At 34.1% G+C, this 18,676-nt stretch overlaps 3 protein-coding genes and 1 pseudogene across 3 annotated transcripts; 3 read left to right on the top strand and 1 right to left on the bottom strand.

Annotated features, from left to right (window-relative positions):
- The first annotated feature begins 1,849 nt into the window (after window positions 1-1,849).
- Window positions 1,850-2,805, top strand: LOC133313361 (uncharacterized). The gene is made up of 2 exons (XM_061514725.1): window positions 1,850-2,497; window positions 2,644-2,805. Exons 1-2 carry the CDS (start codon window positions 1,850-1,852, stop codon window positions 2,803-2,805), a joined length of 810 nt encoding a protein of 269 aa, XP_061370709.1.
- Window positions 2,752-3,337, bottom strand: LOC133313362 (dirigent protein 16-like; the record flags this gene model as incomplete). Its single annotated transcript, XM_061514727.1, has 1 exon — window positions 2,752-3,337. A coding segment is annotated over one exon (339 nt), but the record flags the coding sequence as incomplete, so codon positions are not given.
- Window positions 3,338-3,347: 10 nt separating this feature from the next.
- Window positions 3,348-10,717, top strand: LOC133313363 (cation/H(+) antiporter 15-like; annotated as a pseudogene).
- Window positions 4,295-4,818, top strand: LOC133313366 (anthranilate synthase alpha subunit 2, chloroplastic-like). Its single transcript, XM_061514729.1, has one exon. It carries the CDS (start codon window positions 4,434-4,436, stop codon window positions 4,743-4,745), a length of 312 nt encoding a protein of 103 aa, XP_061370713.1. The 5' UTR covers window positions 4,295-4,433; the 3' UTR covers window positions 4,746-4,818.
- Window positions 10,718-18,676: the final 7,959 nt, after the last annotated feature.

Genomic DNA, 18,676 nt, shown 5'->3' on the forward strand with positions numbered 1-18,676 from the left:
CGATGTTATTTTAGGGCAGAAATTATGGTATTTTTTAAATTTTAATTTATTTCAGGATTATTATAGTCTTTATAATTATAATTTTCTAATCTTTCAATCCCAAAACGACGTCGTTTTCCCAAAACGACGTCGTTTTGGAATATTCAATATTATTTTTCCTTTATCAGAATCTCTCTCCTATCTCTTAGAAATTCTCCTCTCATTAGGATTTGTTACTCCTCGTTAGGCAAAAAAAATTTAATTATTGTATTTTAATTAAATAATTACGTATTTATTGCAGTTTCGGGAATAATTACGAATTTATTGCACACTGTCACGCCCAAAATGGGTGTCACATGTGACGCCCCAGTGAGGCGTCTCACCCTAGGGGAAGACGTCCCAATGAGGCGTCTTTCATCTGGTGTTGACACGTGTCATACTTTTTTCCAAAAAAAAAAAAAATTAATGATAAAACTTTTGAAAGCCATAACTTTTGACTCGGGTATCCAAATCAGGTAATTCTTTTTTTGATTCCATATAACTTTTCGAGATCTACGCAATGACATCTCATTTGATATATTTTATTTCTCACAAACACAAACCGAGAGAGAGGGGATGGTAAATTCGTAATAGAATTTTTACCGAACTAATCTAGTGTGTCAATGATTGACTCTTCTTATAAATAAAATGAATAGCTATAAGAAAATGAATAAGGCAAATATACAAATTACAAATAATAACGTCATGATTCAAATCTAAACTTAAATGCAAATAGTAACATCATCCTATAATTCAAATGCCGATATGATCCTAGTCAGATTCTAGTCATCCTATAATTCAAATGTAGATATGATTCTAGTTAGATCTTAGTCATTCTATAATTCAAATTGTGATTCGAATTGCATAAATGACAGTGTGCAATAAATTCGTAATTATTCCCGAAATTGCAATAAATGCGTAATTGTTTAACTAAAATATTAATTGTTTTGCGCTCCTTGTTAGGATACTATTTTATCTTATTAGTTTCTCTCCCTTAAATCAGGTATTAGGATTATCTTATCATCAACGTCCTTAACTTTGAATTGAAGTTTGTCATTGAATCTCATGTAAAAGTATAGGGGGGAGAAGATGGAAAAGATCCAAATTAAAAATGCAAATATTATTTTTCTACAAATTTGTGATACTATTAGAGATAAGTGATTCAATCAAGAGCAAACAAGATGAGACCCGTATCCGAATTTTACGCTTTGTAGATGCAATGCAACGATATTTTTTGTTAAAGATAATTAGAGTTTTTAAATAATAAAATATATTTTAATAAAGGAGAATAAGGAAACAAATAGGAGGAGAGAATATTGTTTTCAAAATCAAATCTTCCTTTATTTTGTATTTTCTAAAATAAATATTATCAAATAATTCTTTAAGATTCTATTTTTTTTTATGAATATTTTAGATTTTTCTTAAAAAATATATATTAATAGGAATAAGGAAACAAATATGAGGAGAGAATATTGTTTTCAAAATCAAATCTTCCTTTATTTTGTATTTTCTAAAAGAAATATTATCAAATATTATCAAAATCACATTCACATTCACGTGTAAAACCTTGTCTTTGCCTTCCTCTCACTCTTATATAAGTTTAGTTTCGTTTCGTTTCCCGGCAACTTTGCAAAACAGAACCACTCACACTCACGCATAATTACTTTGTAAAACCAAACCTTGTCTTTCCCTTGCTCTCCCAAATTTTCCCGAGAAAAATTTCCAGCTTTCCTTTGCGCTCTCAACACCACACTGGACGCAGTGTGGTTTTTCTATTCTTCCCTTCTTGTTTTCACTGTCTGTTTTTCTTGCTCTCTTTTTCTTCCCGTAAATGGTATTGAGGGGTCTGGTTGAAGAGGTTCCGGCGCCGAAGTCCATGGCGACGAGTCACATGAGAAACCCTCTTCACAATTTCACGTTCCCTTCCCTTTTCCTGAATTGGGGAACCCAGAGGAGGAGCATCAATTGCACTAGCGCTGCTGACGGCGCGGGAGTTTCCGGGTCAAAGACTGAGGAATCAATGGCGGCACAGAAGGAGGAGTCGGAGCCTGAGAAGAACATCAATTGCACTAGCGCTGCTGACGGCGCGGGAGTTTCCGGGTCAAAGACTGAGGAATCAATGGCGGCACAGAAGAAGGAGTCGGAGCCTGAGAAGAAGCTTGCGGTGTATGTGAGGCGTTCGAAACGGCGACGCTCCGGCGAGGATGAGGATGGCGTTGCAGCAGTGAGGCAGAAGCTCACGCTTGATCTCAAGAATCAGGCAGATAGGTTGAAAGAAGCGATTTTGGCTAACGAAGAAGAAGAACCTGTCAAGCCGTGGAATTTGAGAAAAAAGCAAGCAGAGTGTAATTCTGATAAGGTGAAATTTCACGTGGAGTTATCCAAGAAGGAGGTTGAGGATGATTTCATGGAGATGTTGGGTTGTCGCCCACCTCGCAGGCCCAACAAGAGGCCCAAAGTTGTGCAGAAAAAATTAGATGTTGGTTGCTTATGCCCTTTTCATTATGTTTAATATTTTTGTGTTTGTTTTAGTCTTTTAGTGCTTTAGTTTTTTTTAGCACAGTAGTTTTTTTTTGTTTTTGTTAACACTCTGATTTTGATTTTTGATTTTTGATTTTTGTGCAGGACATTTTCCCCGGGTCGTGGTTGACAGAGATTACTGCTGATCGTTACAAGGTTGTTGAGAAGGTGCGTCCTTCCAAAAAAGGGAAGGGCAGCCCCTCTAAGAAAAGGAAGGGCAAGGGCAAGGGCAGTCCCTCTAAGAAAAGGAAGGGCAAGGATAAGTGATTCACATATTCTTTTAAGGAATAGCAAAAAGAACAACTCATGCCAGGTTGCCAAATATAAAAAGAACAACTCATCATATGGTTTTCAAATAAGATTTCAAATACATTATCAAAGTGACAAAATACAGGACCAATCTCATAATCATCTGTAATTAAACAGAACCCAGTTTCTTTCACAAAATCCACATAACAGTTTAGTAGTTCAGATGGACAGTGACCCTCAGCAATGTCTCAGCACCATCAGTGGAAATTTCCCCTGGTGGGATAAGACCTCTCAGTTCTGCAAACCCTTTTGCATTCTTAAACTTCCCTGGACCCCCTATCACAGATAATTGTGACATGGTGCTTCCAATCTTGTAAAGGCCATAAAAGTTCAAGCTATCTCCATATTCCCCTCCTTCAAACAGTGCTGTGAATGCCATCATCTGTCTAGACCCATCTGCTGAACTTGCCACATACACTCCTTGAGCTTTCCCAATTATTTGTGACCCCAACTCAGGTTGAGAAGTTAGTATATCATCTACTACAGTGATTGTTCACTTTATTGATGCATATGGTTGGGTTTTGTTCACTTTATTGATTCCTTATTCACATAGTGGTGGAAAACCATTGCTCTCAGCACTTAGCACCTTAGTTTTCATTATTTTTTGCTTCTGTGTGGTGCTTCCTATCCTTGCTCCTTTCATTGAACGCAAAACAGACTCTTATTCATGGGACAGGCCATAGTTGATGGGTGTGTTGATGGGAACTTTTTGTTTGTGCATTTATCACAGATTTTCTTGGTACACACCATATTGTTGGGGCTTTTATTTATGGACTAATCTTACCTCATGGGAGGTTTGCTGAGTTGGTGATGGAAATGACAGATGATTTTGTTACTGGGGTTCTATCCCCTATCTACTTTGCTGGTTTTGGCTTAAAAATCAACTATTTAATGATTGTGACCCAGCCAAAATGGCATGTGATGTTGCTCATTATGCTGCTGTTATCCATCCCTAAAGTTCTAAGCTCCTTAATTACCACTTTCTTCTTTGGTATGTCTGCTCGAGATGGTATAGGCATTGGATTGCTTCTCAACACTAAGGGCATCATGGCATTGATCCTGCTAAGCGTTGCCTGGGACAGAAAAGTAAGTAATAATCAATTACCAACTTCATTTCATTCTCCTTTTTTTTTTGCAAATATGTAAAACTGGTTTCTTTGTGAATTTAGTGCAGAAGCTTGCCACGGATAATGGAAAACTGTACCTGTCTTTGCAGGTCACTGGGGAGTTACTAGATAACTTGACAAGTTGGGATGTATTGCTAGCTGCATTACCTGTTGGTATAGTTAGTGGAGCACCAAAGGTAAATCTTGGCATCCTTCAAGGCTATAACCTAGGTGTTTGCAGTCTCTTTCTCCTCACTGATGTAGTTTCTGGTATAGATTGGCACTTCCCTTTCTGATATTACTTGTGCATACATAGGGATTGTTGAGAGAAAGGTGGGGTGGAAGGGGTTATCACTAAACATTCTTAGAACAACCACAACACTCTTTGTTGATTGTCACCAGCTTAAGATTGCAGTCTTGGTTTGACTATTTTTGTCCTAAATTGTTATCGTTATCTGTGCTGTACAACAGGTGAAAGCCATGGAGTTGATTGATCAGTTGGAAGTCACAAGACGTGGGCCATATAATGGGGTATTTGGAGGCATCTCTTTTTCTGGTGATATGGACATTGCCCTTGCTCTGAGTACCATAGTTTTCCCAACTTATACTCGTTTTTACACAATGTACCCGTCTAAGGATGTGAACAAACGTAGACAATGGGTTGCCCATCTCCAGGCTGGAGCAGGAATCATGGCTGACAGTGATCCAGATGATGAGCAAAGAGAGTGTGAAAACAAAGTTGCAGACCTTGCCCCTGCCATTGATCTTGCAGAAGCCACATTCTTTTTTTAAATGATTTGCAAAATCTTTATCTCAGCACTAGATCTTGCTTTTGTAGACAAAGGATATTTAGTCAACTTTTGAAGGATGGTCCTTGTTTGATATGTGCAAAGAAAAATTTCAACCTCACGTACCTAAATTCATTTCTGCCAAACTAGACTTTAGAACACTGCATTTAAACATAGATTCAGCAAACAATTGAAGTATAGAAAGTCAAAGACAGAAAATTCTTAGACGCTCTTTGTTTTGCTGATTCTTACAAAGATGTAACCAATTATGTTGGGTTGGTATTGTGATGCTAAAAATGGAAAGACAGACATGGCTTGGTACCATATCTGTAGGTGCCTAAAGATCCTATCAAAGTGACTTTCCTCTATTCTTAATTATCAGGTATCCAAACAGAAATTTAACTTACTAGAGTTGCAGTTGCAGACACAAGTAGTAGAAACATGCATCCCAAATTACTTCACTTGAAAGGAAAAAAGACACATTCATGTTCTTGTTTCATTATATTAAATTCACATCATAAATTGAAGAAAGAGACACCTGCTTAAACATTATGGCCATTCTGCCAACACTTAAATAGAAAATCTACTACTTTTAACCTCGATAATTGCATATATTATAGAAGACCGTAGATTTTTGAACTCTAGGGAAGTTTAAAGGAAGTAAACAAAGGTTTTTCAAATTAAACATAAAGATATATTGAAAAACTTACAAGTATAGTAGTTATCCAACCACCATTTTCTTTCTCTTGGTTCTTTGTCTCACATCTTATGGTGGTAGGTTCACTGAAATTCCATCATGGAGATCCATAAATATACCATCTCTAGAAAAAAAAATTCAAAATTTTCACATAAAATCTATGATTTGAAGTTGACACTGGATCAAGTTAGCACATATAAAATCAAATATATTATAATGGAAATTGTAAATATAAATGTACCCTCCTCAGCAAAAACAAAGTAATAATTATGGCATGAGCCATAGCTAAGTGAATTGCATTGTATGTAAGAAAGGAATCTAATCTTCATGCAAAATTTTTATGATTACTCATGTAGACAACATTTAAAAGTCAATCTGCTATAATTTCCAATTATTAAGCATCAAATTCAATACATGCTAATCATAATAAAGATTATGCTATGGATGTAGTACATATAGAGATTTAGCATTTCAGGGGGGTAAAATTTAGTTCACCCTTTAATTACTATTTACATATAGAAAAGAAACAATTCATGTTACGAATAAAATTTCATCTTTCTGCTTGGTAGAGGCTAGAGTGGTTGTCAGTTCTTGGCAACAAATGACTTGACTGTGTTCTGTCTTTCACTTTTACTAAGAATTTTACAACTAAAATATTGAACTCACAAGTAACTAATGATGATCACAAGTTCATGAGGAATGTTATTTAGGGGAGCTACTTCCAAAATTCTAAGACATAATTTAACATGTCACTATGTATAAACAAAGACTTATACAATTCATTATAATTTCTTTATTTGCATCACCAATTGATCACATCACAACCTTAACTTCACTTAGAATCAATTGTACTTCACATTTGTTCAAGCTTGGCTGAATCATGCATCAAAGGTTAAGTCATCCATTTTTCATTTTCTTAACATATATTCACTTGATTGAACTCAACATCATCAATCAAGCATTAAACATCATTAACACCATACGAAATCGAAGCACACACTTAGGGTTAGGTCATTTATCTTTCTTTTTTTCAAATCTCTTTGTTGTTCTCTTTACATTAAAAGATTAATCAATCAATTTCCAACATCCAAACCACTTCAAACAACATCACAAAAAATGAACACAAACAATTTTAAATGAAGAAGTAAAAACCCTTAATTAGATCAAACGTCCACATGAAAATAATGGATACAAAGAATCAAAATACACCAATAATTCACAACGCCTAATTTAGGCGTTCATGTTGAAATGGCACAAAAAGTTAACAGTTTAATGTTAGGCCATAACTTTTACTCGGGTATCCAAATCAGATTTCTTTTTTTGATTCCACATAACTTTTCGAGATCTACGCAAAGACATCTTATATGATATATTTTATCTCTCACAAACACAACTCGAACAAGAATGGTACTTAAAGATGGCACCAAAGTTTAGTCCATCTATAAATAAGGATACTTAATGTCCTATTAAAATATATACTTCTACCAAGTGTTTGTCCTATTAAAATATTATTGAATCACAATACGTATCGTTATCGTTTGGCCGATTTTTCATATCTGAATCATATTGAATCGTAAGATACAGAAATATAATAAAAAATAATTTAAAAATATATAACTTTTTTATGACTTTTATGGAACCGTATTGAAAGTTACATCCTTCTAATTTATGACTTTTCCTTTAAAACCATTTAAATTATGTCTGCCTAAGAGAAAGAAAAAACTAAATACATTTAAAAGAAAATAAAAAAGGAACTAATGGGTATAAGAAAAGAAAACTAAATCTGAAATCCAATCGTGAACTCTAAAGTTTGAAAACGTCTCTAATACAAAACAATGGTGGAGTCTTTATAGTTTGATTTGTTGGAAGCTTATAACCTATGAATGGTTTTCAAAAACAAAATCCTTCTTCCTTAGAGATTTAGAATATTTATTTAATTATTTCTTTTATTAATACAGATTTTTCAAATTAGTTTTGGAGTTTAAATAAAAAATCATCTTTATTTATTTTTTATATTAAAAATTAAAAAATTTGATTTTTTTAATTTAAATCACAAATCTAATCTTTATTTATTGTTTTATATTAAATCACAAACTCAAAACTTGGAGGTTTCTGGGTTTAAACGCTCTTATAATATCATTATTGCAAATTTAAATTTTGTTAGTGAGAGATAGAATGTAACAGCCCCAAACCCTGTAACATGATATTGTCCGCTTTTCCCCGCGCACAAGCACCGTCGAGCTCACGGTTTTGTTTCTTGGGACACCCCACAAAAGGCCTCACACAATCCATACCCTTATAAGGCATGCTTCATTCCCCTCTCCAACCGATGTGGGACATTACATCCTCCCCCACTGGGAATTCCCCGCTGTACACACCGGTCCAGGGCCAGGCTCTGATACCATAAATGTAACCCAAACCCTGTAGCATGATATTGTATGTCGAGCTCACGGTTTTGTTTCTTGGGACACCCCACAAAAGGCCTCACACTAGAAGAGGCATCCACACCCTTATAAGGCATGCTTCATTCCCCTCTCCAACCGATGTGGGACATTACATAGAATATGTCAAATGAGGTGTCATTGCGCAGATCTCGAAAAGTTTTGTTAAATAATTTTTTTTTACCTGATTTGTATACTGGAGTCAAAAGTTATGGCTTTCCAAAGTTTTACGGTTTGTAAGTTGACTTTTTTGTGTCACGTGTCAACATGTCACGCCTAAATTAGACATGCCTCTTTCTAAAGAGGTATCCGGCGCCGAAGTCCATGGCGAGATCAATGAATTGCTTCAATTTGTTCCCTTCCCTTTTCCTGAATTGGGGAACCCAGAGGAGGAGCATTTGCATGCGCTGCTGACGGCGAAGTTTCCGGGTCAAAGACTGAGGAATCAATGGTTTTTTATGAGAAGAACATCAATGCACTAGCGCTGCTCACGGCGCGGGAGGTTTCAATTGGGAGTTGAATGTATGTGAGGCGTTCGAAACGGCGAGGATGAGGATGGCGTTGCAGCAGTGAGGCAGAAGCTCACGCTTGATCTCAAGAATCAGGCAGATAGGTTGAAAGAAGCGATTTTGGCTAACGAAGAAGAACCTGTCAAGCCGTGGAATTTGAGAAAAAAGCAAGCAGAGTGTAATTCTGATAAGGTGAAATTTCACGTGGAGTTATCCAAGAAGGAGGTTGAGGATGATTTCATGGAGATGTTGGGTTGTCGCCCACCTCGCAGGCCCAACAAGAAGCCCAAAGTTGTGCAGAACAAATATTTATGGACTAATCTTACCTCATGGGAGGTTTGCTAAGTTGGTGATGGAAATGACAGATGATTTTGTTACCGGGGTTCTATGCCCTATCTACTTTGCTGGTTTTGGCTTAAAAATCAACTATTTAATGATTGTGACCCAGCCAAAATGGCATGTGATGTTGCTCATTATGCTGCTGTTATCCATCCCTAAAGTTCTAAGCTCCTTAATTACCACTTTATTGCTTCTCAACACTAAGGGCATCATGGCATTGATCCTGCTAAGCGTTGCCTGGGACAGAAAAGTAAGTAATAATCAATTACCAACTTCATTTCATTCTCCTTTTTTTTTTTGCAAATATGTAAAACTGGTTTCTTTGTGACCGAAAGATCACGGGTTCAATCCATAAAACCATCTCTTTCTAAGTATATAGTAAAGAACCAATTCAACCCAAAAGTTTAAGCTGTCGGGTGAGGCTACATTAATGGTTTTATACTTCTCTAACATATACAAATAAGGATAAGACTGCATATAAGTATTTTCTTCACCTCATCCTCATTAAGTTGAGGTTCAACGGGGAGTGGTTTTTTTATTTCATACTCCTTTTTCAAGTTCATTAGCTCTTAGTTACAGCTAATTCAAATGTGTGTTTATTTTTTTTTAACCGATTTTGAACTTATATGATTTCACAATCATGATGCTTGGTATTATAATAATGACTGTGCTGGTATCTCCCTTGATCAATGCTATATACAAGCCAAAATTTCGGTTTAAGTAATCACAGCTGAGAACTGTACAGAAGTTAAGGAGTGATGTAGTGCTTAGAGTTGTTGCTTGTGTCCACAATGCTCGCCAAGCCACCGCAATGACACGAGTCCTTGAAACAGTAAATGCCACAAGAATTTCACCTTTACATGTATTTGCACTTCACCTTGTTGAACTCACTAGATATGGCACTGCTCTTCTTGTAGCCCAAATGGAACATTCAAATTCAAATGCACATGGTGGAGAACAAAAACTCTATGAATCACAAGCAGAGTTTGAGAGCATAACCAATACATTTGACGAATTTGTAGAAGGATACAATGCTGTTAGATTTGAGACATCAAGTGTTGTGTCAACTTATGAAACTATCCATGAAGATATATACAATGTAGCAGAAGAGAAATTTGCAAGCTTAATTATCCTTCCTTTTCACAAGGCTAAACTCAGAAGGTGTACTAGAAACAACTAACACTGCACAAAGTGACATAAACAAAAGTGTTCTACAACAATCACCATGTTCTGTTGTGATCTTTGTCGACCGTGGACTTGGATCATTACTACAAACAAGTTTGAGGATTGTTGTGATCTTCATTGGAGGACCGGATGACCGCGAAGCCTTATCTATAGCAGGGAGAATGGCAGGGCATTCAGGAATTCAATTGGATGTGGTAAGAGTACTTTTGTTAGGTGAAGCTAAGGAAGAAGAAGAAGAAGAGAACACAATGAACAATGATGCAAATGAGTTATTATGTACAGTTAGGGATAATGGGGTACAGAAACAAATGGATGATGAGTATATATTTTCCTTCAGGCACAAGGCAATGAACAATAATGAGTCAATTGTTTATTCAGAGGAAGAAGTGCATACAGCAACAGGTGAAGAGATTCCTTTACTACTCAATGAGTTAGACAAAAATGACTATGATTTGTACATTGTTGGACAAAGTTGTGGTAGAAACTCTAGAGTTTTTTCCAAGTTGTTGGAATGGTGTGACAATCCTGAACTTGGGGTTATAGGGGATATTGTAGCTTCAACAAGCTTTGGTACACGTGCTTCATTGCTTGTTGTGCAGCAATATGATTCTGGTTCAAAGCGTAAAACTCAACATCAAAAGAAATGTCACCAAAAGAATGATGGTCCTGAGATGATGTTGTGAAACACAGATACAAAGATTAGATATTGCAGATTAAGGAATGTTTTCTATATTTTTAAGATAAATTTATATGTATATAATTCTCGTGATGTAGTTAAGTATTTGGATTCCCATCTTGTTTTTTGTACTCTATTTACTCTCAAAGGCACATAAACATAAAATGTTAGTCATACTATTTAAGATAATCCAAAAACATCATGTTGCGGTTTTTTTTATTATTATTTTTTTAGGATATCAAGTTGACATGAAGAATTCTACAACATATGAAACGTTTAAATCATTAAGGATTTTTTAGGGGAGCTACTTCCAAAATTCTAAGACATAATTGTTGAATTGGTATAAACCTGCAAAATAATGTTGCGTACTCTATGAATAAGGATACTTAATGTCATATTAAAATATATACTTCTACAAGTGTTTGGAATAAAAAATGTACAAGGTTATTGAATCACAATACGTATCGTGTATCATTTGACCGATTTTTCATATCTGAATCATATTGAATCGTAAGATACAGAAATATAATAAAAAATAATTTAAAAATATATAACTTTTTTTTGACTTTTATCGAACCGTATTGAAAGTTACATCCTTCTTATTTATGACTTTTTCCTTTAAAACCATTTAAATTATGTCTGCCTAAGAGAAAGAAAAAATAAATACATTTAAAAGAAAATAAAAAAGGAACTAATGGGTATAAGAAAAGAAAACTAAATCTGAAATCCAATCGTGAACTCTAAAGTTTGAAAACGTCTCTAATACAAAACAATGGTGGAGTCTTTATAGTTTGATTTGTTGGAAGCTTATAACCTATGAATGGTTTTCAAAAACAAAATTCTTCTTCTTTCGAGATTTAGAATATTTATTTAATTATTTCTTTTATTAATACAAATTTTTCAAATTAGTTTTTGAGTTTAAATAAAAAATCAAATCTTTATTTTGTTTTCCTTATTAATAATAATTTTTTAATTTTATTTTAATTTAAATCACAAACCAAATCTATATTTATTTTTTATATTAAAAATTAAAAAATTTGATTTTTTTAATTTAAATCACAAATCTAATCTTTTTTTATTGTTTTATATTAAATCACAAACTCAAAACTTGGAGGCTTCTGGGTTTAAACGCTCTTATAATATCATTATTGCAAATTTAAATTTTGTTTGTGAGAGATAGAATATGTCAAATGAAGTGTCATTGCGCAGATCTCGAAAAGTTTTGTTGAATAAAAAAAATTACCTGATTTGTATACCTGAGTCAAAAGTTATGGTTTTCCAAAGTTTTACGGTTTGTAAGTTGACTTTTTTGTGCCACGTGTCAACATCAGACGAGTCACGCCTAAATTAGACGTGAATGCCTTGGGAGTCACGCCTAACTTTGGCGCGCCTAATTTGGGCGTGAATGAGTGCAATAGATCCGTAAATAGTTTCGAAACAGTTATATATTCATAATTATCTATTAAAATAGTAATTTTAAATTTTTTTGCTACTCAAATCCTGGAAAATGTAAATAAATCTTTAAAAAAGACTCAATTTCTCAAGCACAAAAAAACAAATATATTTTTAAGGAGTCGATTATAAAGCAAATGTGAATAAATCTAGATTTTCACATTTTCTTTATATCCGGGAATTTGGTAGAGGAAAAAAAAAATTATCCAGGAATCTCAATTTTCAGAAATACGATTTTTACATTCAGTTTACGATAATATACGAAAATTAAAATTTAGAAAAATTCAATTTTCCGGAAATCTTGAAAAATTTCTTGTACCAAACGCCCCAAAGAAAACCCAATGACTCAAGCACCAACAAATACGAATATTTTTTTTCACTTAAAATTAAGAAACTTTTGTCTGTATTTTTTTTTTTTTAGAAATTGATTACAAAGGTCTTAAACTAATAAAGCATTGATATACGAAAACCTGAATAATACACTTGGATTGTATTATACAGAATCATCTTTTAGTTTAGATCCTCTGCTCCCCGAGTGTTATCAAATTCGTTTGTAGATACCACGTTATTTTCTATTAATTGTAGTGGTATATATTTTTCGAGACATTACTTATTTTTCAACGAATTTAAAGTTTAAAATAGTATTGACTGAGAGAAATGTTTAAAAATTTATTTTTAACTTTTTGAGAAGGCTTTAATGTTTTTAAAATGAACGTAGATAAATTATTTACATCCGTTCTCAAAACGACGTTATTTTGAGTTGAAAAATTAAAAAATTATAATGAGAAAAATTATGATTACTCTGAAATAAATTATAATTACAAAAATATATTGATTCGTTTTGGGCTCAATGTAGATAATTTATTTATATTTACCACAGAAAAAACGAACCATTTTCAAAAAATATAAATTTTAAAAAGGATAAATCTAAACATAAAAGAAAAAGAATAAATTGACAATTTACTGTGCCAAAATGTCCTTGACTCACTAACTAAAATAACCGAATGATATTCAGAGATGAGGGGAATAAATTTTCTCATATTTGATTTAACATGATTTTTTTTTTGGTGTGGGATTTAACATGATTTTATTATATAAAAGGGAAAAATATTTCTCCAGTCGATTGGAGATAAAATTAACTCCAGTGAATCCAAAACAATAAATTAGAATTATAAAAATTATAATGATAAAAATTATAATGATAAAAATTAATATAATCCTACAATAAACTAGAATTATAAAAACACCTTGATTTTCGTCACAAAATGACGTCGTTTTGGACTCATCAGAAATAATTTATCTCCATTGACCAAGAAATCCTTTACCCTATACAAAAATTGTGTATCTAGTAATCTCTTAAAAGAATTTAACAAATTTTGATAAGATTTACTTATTAAACGTTTATGAAGAGAGAAATAAATACAATTAAATATGAGATGATCTACTTCTTAATTATAATTTTCATTTTTCAATAACTATTACAATAGTTTCAATATATTTTGAAAACTAATTTGACTATTAACTCTAAATAAAAAGCTATACAAATTAATATATTAAAATAATAACTATATACTCTTTTAATATTTTTATATTTTTGTCCTGTCTTAATTATTTGAGCAAACTTTTTAGTTACCTCAAGCCTTATACATTTATAAAAACACACAAAGAATCAAAACTGCAAAATACACTATCCCTAGAGAGAGGAAATAAAAAGTGCACCGTACGTAATCAGCTATAACAATATAACATATCTCCCCTTTTATTTAAGGGTTCGCTTTTTTACTGCAGATAATTTATCTGCAGTAAACTCAATACGATGTTATTTTAGGGCAGAAATTATGGTATTTTTTAAATTTTAATTTATTTCAGGATTATTATAGTCTTTATAATTATAATTTTCTAATCTTTCAATTCCAAAACGACGTCGTTTTGGAAGTAAATACAGATAACTTATTTGCGTTAACTGCAGAAATATTTTTCGATTTATTTAAATATAATCAGTCAAATACTTTTTAAATTTTAAAAATATCTCTATGTAAATATTCAATATTATTTTTCCTTTATCAGAATCTCTCTCCTATCTCTTAGATATTCTCCTCTCGTTAGGATTTGTTAATCCTTGTTAGGCAAAAAAAAATTAATTATTTCATTTTAATTAAATAATGACATATTTATTGCAGTTTCGGGAATAATTACGAATTTATTGCACACTGTGACGCCCAAAATGTGACGCCCCAGTGAGGCGTCTCACCCTAGGGGAAGACGTCCCAATGAGGCGTCTTTCATCTGGTGTTGACACGTGTCATACTTTTTTCCAAAAAAAAAATAATTTAATCAAAAAACTTCTGAAAGCCATAACTTTTGACTCGGGTATCCAAATCAGATAATTCTTTTTTTGATTCCACATAACTTTTTGAGATCTACCCAAAGACATCTCATTTGATTTATTTTATTTCTCACAAACACAATTTAAAATTGCCTCCCATATATAGTGTTTGTAGCCTTTTCATGGTAGTCTTTTCATTTGCAAGGATTAGTGAATAAAAAATTGTGATTCGAATTGCATAAATGACAAATAGGAATTTAAGAAAAAAGGGAATAAAACCGAAATCCCAATTCTACGAAATAGTGTAGACTGAGAAAAAGGTTCCTTTTTTAAACCCAAAGAGAGGGGATGGTAAATTCGTAATAGAATTTTTACCGAACTAATCTAGTGTGTCAATGATTGACTCTTCTTATAAATAAAATGAATAGCTGTAAAAAAAATGAATAAGGCAAATATACAAATTACAAATAATAACGTCATGATTCAAATCTAAACTTAAATGCAAATAGTAACATCATCCTATAATTCAAATGCCGATATGATCCTAGTCAGATTCTAGTCATCCTATAATTCAAATGTAGATATGATTCTAGTTAGATCTTAGTCATTCTATAATTCAAATTGTGATTCGAATTGCATAAATGACAGTGTGCAATAAATTCGTAATTATTCCCGAAATTGCAATAAATGCGTAATTGTTTAACTAAAATGCATTAAATTAATTGTTTTGCGCTCCTTGTTAGGATACTATTTTATCTTATTAGTTTCTCTCCCTTAAATCAGGTATTAGGATTATCTTATCATCAACGTCCTTAACTTTGAATTGAAGTTTGTCATTGAATCTCATGTAAAAGTATAGGGGGGAGAAGATGGAAAAGATCCAAATTAAAAATGCAAATATTATTTTTCTACAAATTTGTGATACTATTAGAGATAAGTGATTCAATCAAGAGCAAACAAGATGAGACCCGTATCCGAATTTTACGCTTTGTAGATGCAATGCAACGATATTTTTTGTTAAAGATAATTAGAGTTTTTAAATAATAAAATATATTTTAATAAAGGAGAATAAGGAAACAAATAGGAGGAGAGAATATTGTTTTCAAAATCAAATCTTCCTTTATTTTGTATTTTCTAAAATAAATATTATCAAATAATTCTTTAAGATTCTATTTTTTTTTATGAATATTTTAGATTTTTCTTAAAAAATATATATTAATAAAGGGGAATAAGGAAACAAATATGAGGAGAGAATATTGTTTTCAAAATCAAATCTTCCTTTATTTTGTATTTTCTAAAAGAAATATTATCAAATATTATCAAAATCACATTCACATTCACGTGTAAAACCTTGTCTTTGCCTTCCTCTCACTCTTATATAAGTTTAGTTTCGTTTCGTTTCCCGGCAACTTTGCAAAACAGAACCACTCACACTCACGCATAATTACTTTGTAAAACCAAACCTTGTCTTTCCCTTGCTCTCCCAAATTTTCCCGAGAAAAATTTCCAGCTTTCCTTTGCGCTCTCAACACCACACTGGACGCAGTGTGGTTTTTCTATTCTTCCCTTCTTGTTTTCACTGTCTGTTTTTCTTGCTCTCTTTTTCTTCCCGTAAATGGTATTGAGGGGTCTGGTTGAAGAGGTTCCGGCGCCGAAGTCCATGGCGACGAGTCACATGAGAAACCCTCTTCACAATTTCACGTTCCCTTCCCTTTTCCTGAATTGGGGAACCCAGAGGAGGAGCATCAATTGCACTAGCGCTGCTGACGGCGCGGGAGTTTCCGGGTCAAAGACTGAGGAATCAATGGCGGCACAGAAGGAGGAGTCGGAGCCTGAGAAGAACATCAATTGCACTAGCGCTGCTGACGGCGCGGGAGTTTCCGGGTCAAAGACTGAGGAATCAATGGCGGCACAGAAGAAGGAGTCGGAGCCTGAGAAGAAGCTTGCGGTGTATGTGAGGCGTTCGAAACGGCGACGCTCCGGCGAGGATGAGGATGGCGTTGCAGCAGTGAGGCAGAAGCTCACGCTTGATCTCAAGAATCAGGCAGATAGGTTGAAAGAAGCGATTTTGGCTAACGAAGAAGAAGAACCTGTCAAGCCGTGGAATTTGAGAAAAAAGCAAGCAGAGTGTAATTCTGATAAGGTGAAATTTCACGTGGAGTTATCCAAGAAGGAGGTTGAGGATGATTTCATGGAGATGTTGGGTTGTCGCCCACCTCGCAGGCCCAACAAGAGGCCCAAAGTTGTGCAGAAAAAATTAGATGTTGGTTGCTTATGCCCTTTTCATTATGTTTAATATTTTTGTGTTTGTTTTAGTCTTTTAGTGCTTTAGTTTTTTTTAGCACAGTAGTTTTTTTTTGTTTTTGTTAACACTCTGATTTTGATTTTTGATTTTTGATTTTTGTGCAGGACATTTTCCCCGGGTCGTGGTTGACAGAGATTACTGCTGATCGTTACAAGGTTGTTGAGAAGGTGCGTCCTTCCAAAAAAGGGAAGGGCATCCCCTCGAAGAAAAGGAAGGGCAAGGATAAGTGATTCACATATTCTTTTAAGGAATAGCAAAAAGAACAACTCATGCCAGGTTGCCAAATATAAAAAGAACAACTCATCATATGGTTTTCAAATAAGATTTCAAATACATTATCAAAGTGAAGGGCAAGGATAAGTGATTTCACATATTGTTTTGATGTTTAGCTCTTAGTGTCACAGGTTTTCCTGTCCTTGCTAGAATCCTTGCTGAGCTTAAGCTTCTATATACAAGACTTGGCAAAGATGCATTAACAGCAGCCATGTATATTGATGCATATGGTTATGTTTTGTTCACTTTATTGATTCCTTATTCACATAGTGGTGGAAAACCATTGCTCTCAGCACTTAGCACCTTAGTTTTCATTATTTTTTGCTTCTGTGTGGTGCGTCCTGTCCTTGCTCCTTTCATTGAACGCAAAACAGACTCTTATTCATGGGACAGGCCACAGTTGATGGGTGTGTTGATGGGAACTTTTTGTTTGTGCATTTATCACAGATTTTCTTGGTACACACCATATTGTTGGGGCTTTTATTTATGGACTAATCTTACCTCATGGGAGGTTTGCTGAGTTGGTGATGGAAATGACAGATGATTTTGTTACTGGGGTTCTATCCCCTATCTACTTTGCTGGTTTTGGCTTAAAAATCAACTATTTAATGATTGTGACCCAGCCAAAATGGCATGTGATGTTGCTCATTATGCTGCTGTTATCCATCCCTAAAGTTCTAAGCTCCTTAATTACCACTTTCTTCTTTGGTATGTCTGCTCGAGATGGTATAGGCATTGGATTGCTTCTCAACACTAAGGGCATCATGGCATTGATCCTGCTAAGCGTTGCCTGGGACAGAAAAGTAAGTAATAATCAATTACCAACTTCATTTCATTCTCCTTTTTTTTTTGCAAATATGTAAAACTGGTTTCTTTGTGAATTTAGTGCAGAAGCTTGCCACGGATAATGGAAAACTGTACCTGTCTTTGCAGGTCACTGGGGAGTTACTAGATAACTTGACAAGTTGGGATGTATTGCTAGCTGCATTACCTGTTGGTATAGTTAGTGGAGCACCAAAGGTAAATCTTGGCATCCTTCAAGGCTATAACCTAGGTGTTTGCAGTCTCTTTCTCCTCACTGATGTAGTTTCTGGTATAGATTGGCACTTCCCTTTCTGATATTACTTGTGCATACATAGGGATTGTTGAGAGAAAGGTGGGGTGGAAGGGGTTATCACTAAACATTCTTAGAACAACCACAACACTCTTTGTTGATTGTCACCAGCTTAAGATTGCAGTCTTGGTTTGACTATTTTTGTCCTAAATTGTTATCGTTATCTGTGCTGTACAACAGGTGAAAGCCATGGAGTTGATTGATCAGTTGGAAGTCACAAGACGTGGGCCATATAATGGGGTATTTGGAGGCATCTCTTTTTCTGGTGATATGGACATTGCCCTTGCTCTGAGTACCATAGTTTTCCCCTTATACTCGTTTTTACACAATGTACCCGTCTAAGGATGTGAACAAACGTAGACAATGGGTTGCCCATCTCCAGGCTGGAGCAGGAATCATGGCTGACAGTGATCCAGATGATGAGCAAAGAGAGTGTGAAAACAAAGTTGCAGACCTTGCCCCTGCCATTGATCTTGCAGAAGCCACATTCTTTTTTTAAATGATTTGCAAAATCTTTATCTCAGCACTAGATCTTGCTTTTGTAGACAAAGGATATTTAGTCAACTTTTGAAGGATGGTCCTTGTTTGATATGTGCAAAGAAAAATTTCAACCTCACG

This window comes from Gastrolobium bilobum, unplaced genomic scaffold (genome assembly GCF_033153095.1).
Source record: "Gastrolobium bilobum isolate Gb01-03AN ecotype WA unplaced genomic scaffold, APGP_CSIRO_Gbil_v1 utg113979, whole genome shotgun sequence".
NCBI lineage: Eukaryota > Viridiplantae > Streptophyta > Magnoliopsida > Fabales > Fabaceae > Gastrolobium > Gastrolobium bilobum.

What these genes read in the sequence shown, in the direction of transcription:
- LOC133313361 (XM_061514725.1), top strand. Translation starts at nt 1,850, where the DNA reads ATGGTATTGAGGGGTCTGGTTGAAGAGGTTCCGGCGCCGAAGTCCATG. An exon ending in TTGTGCAGAAAAAATTAGAT is followed by an intron (nt 2,498 to 2,643) that starts GTTGGTTGCTTA and finishes ATTTTTGTGCAG; the next exon opens with GACATTTTCCCCGGGTCGTG.
- LOC133313366 (XM_061514729.1), top strand. Translation starts at nt 4,434, where the DNA reads ATGGAGTTGATTGATCAGTTGGAAGTCACAAGACGTGGGCCATATAAT.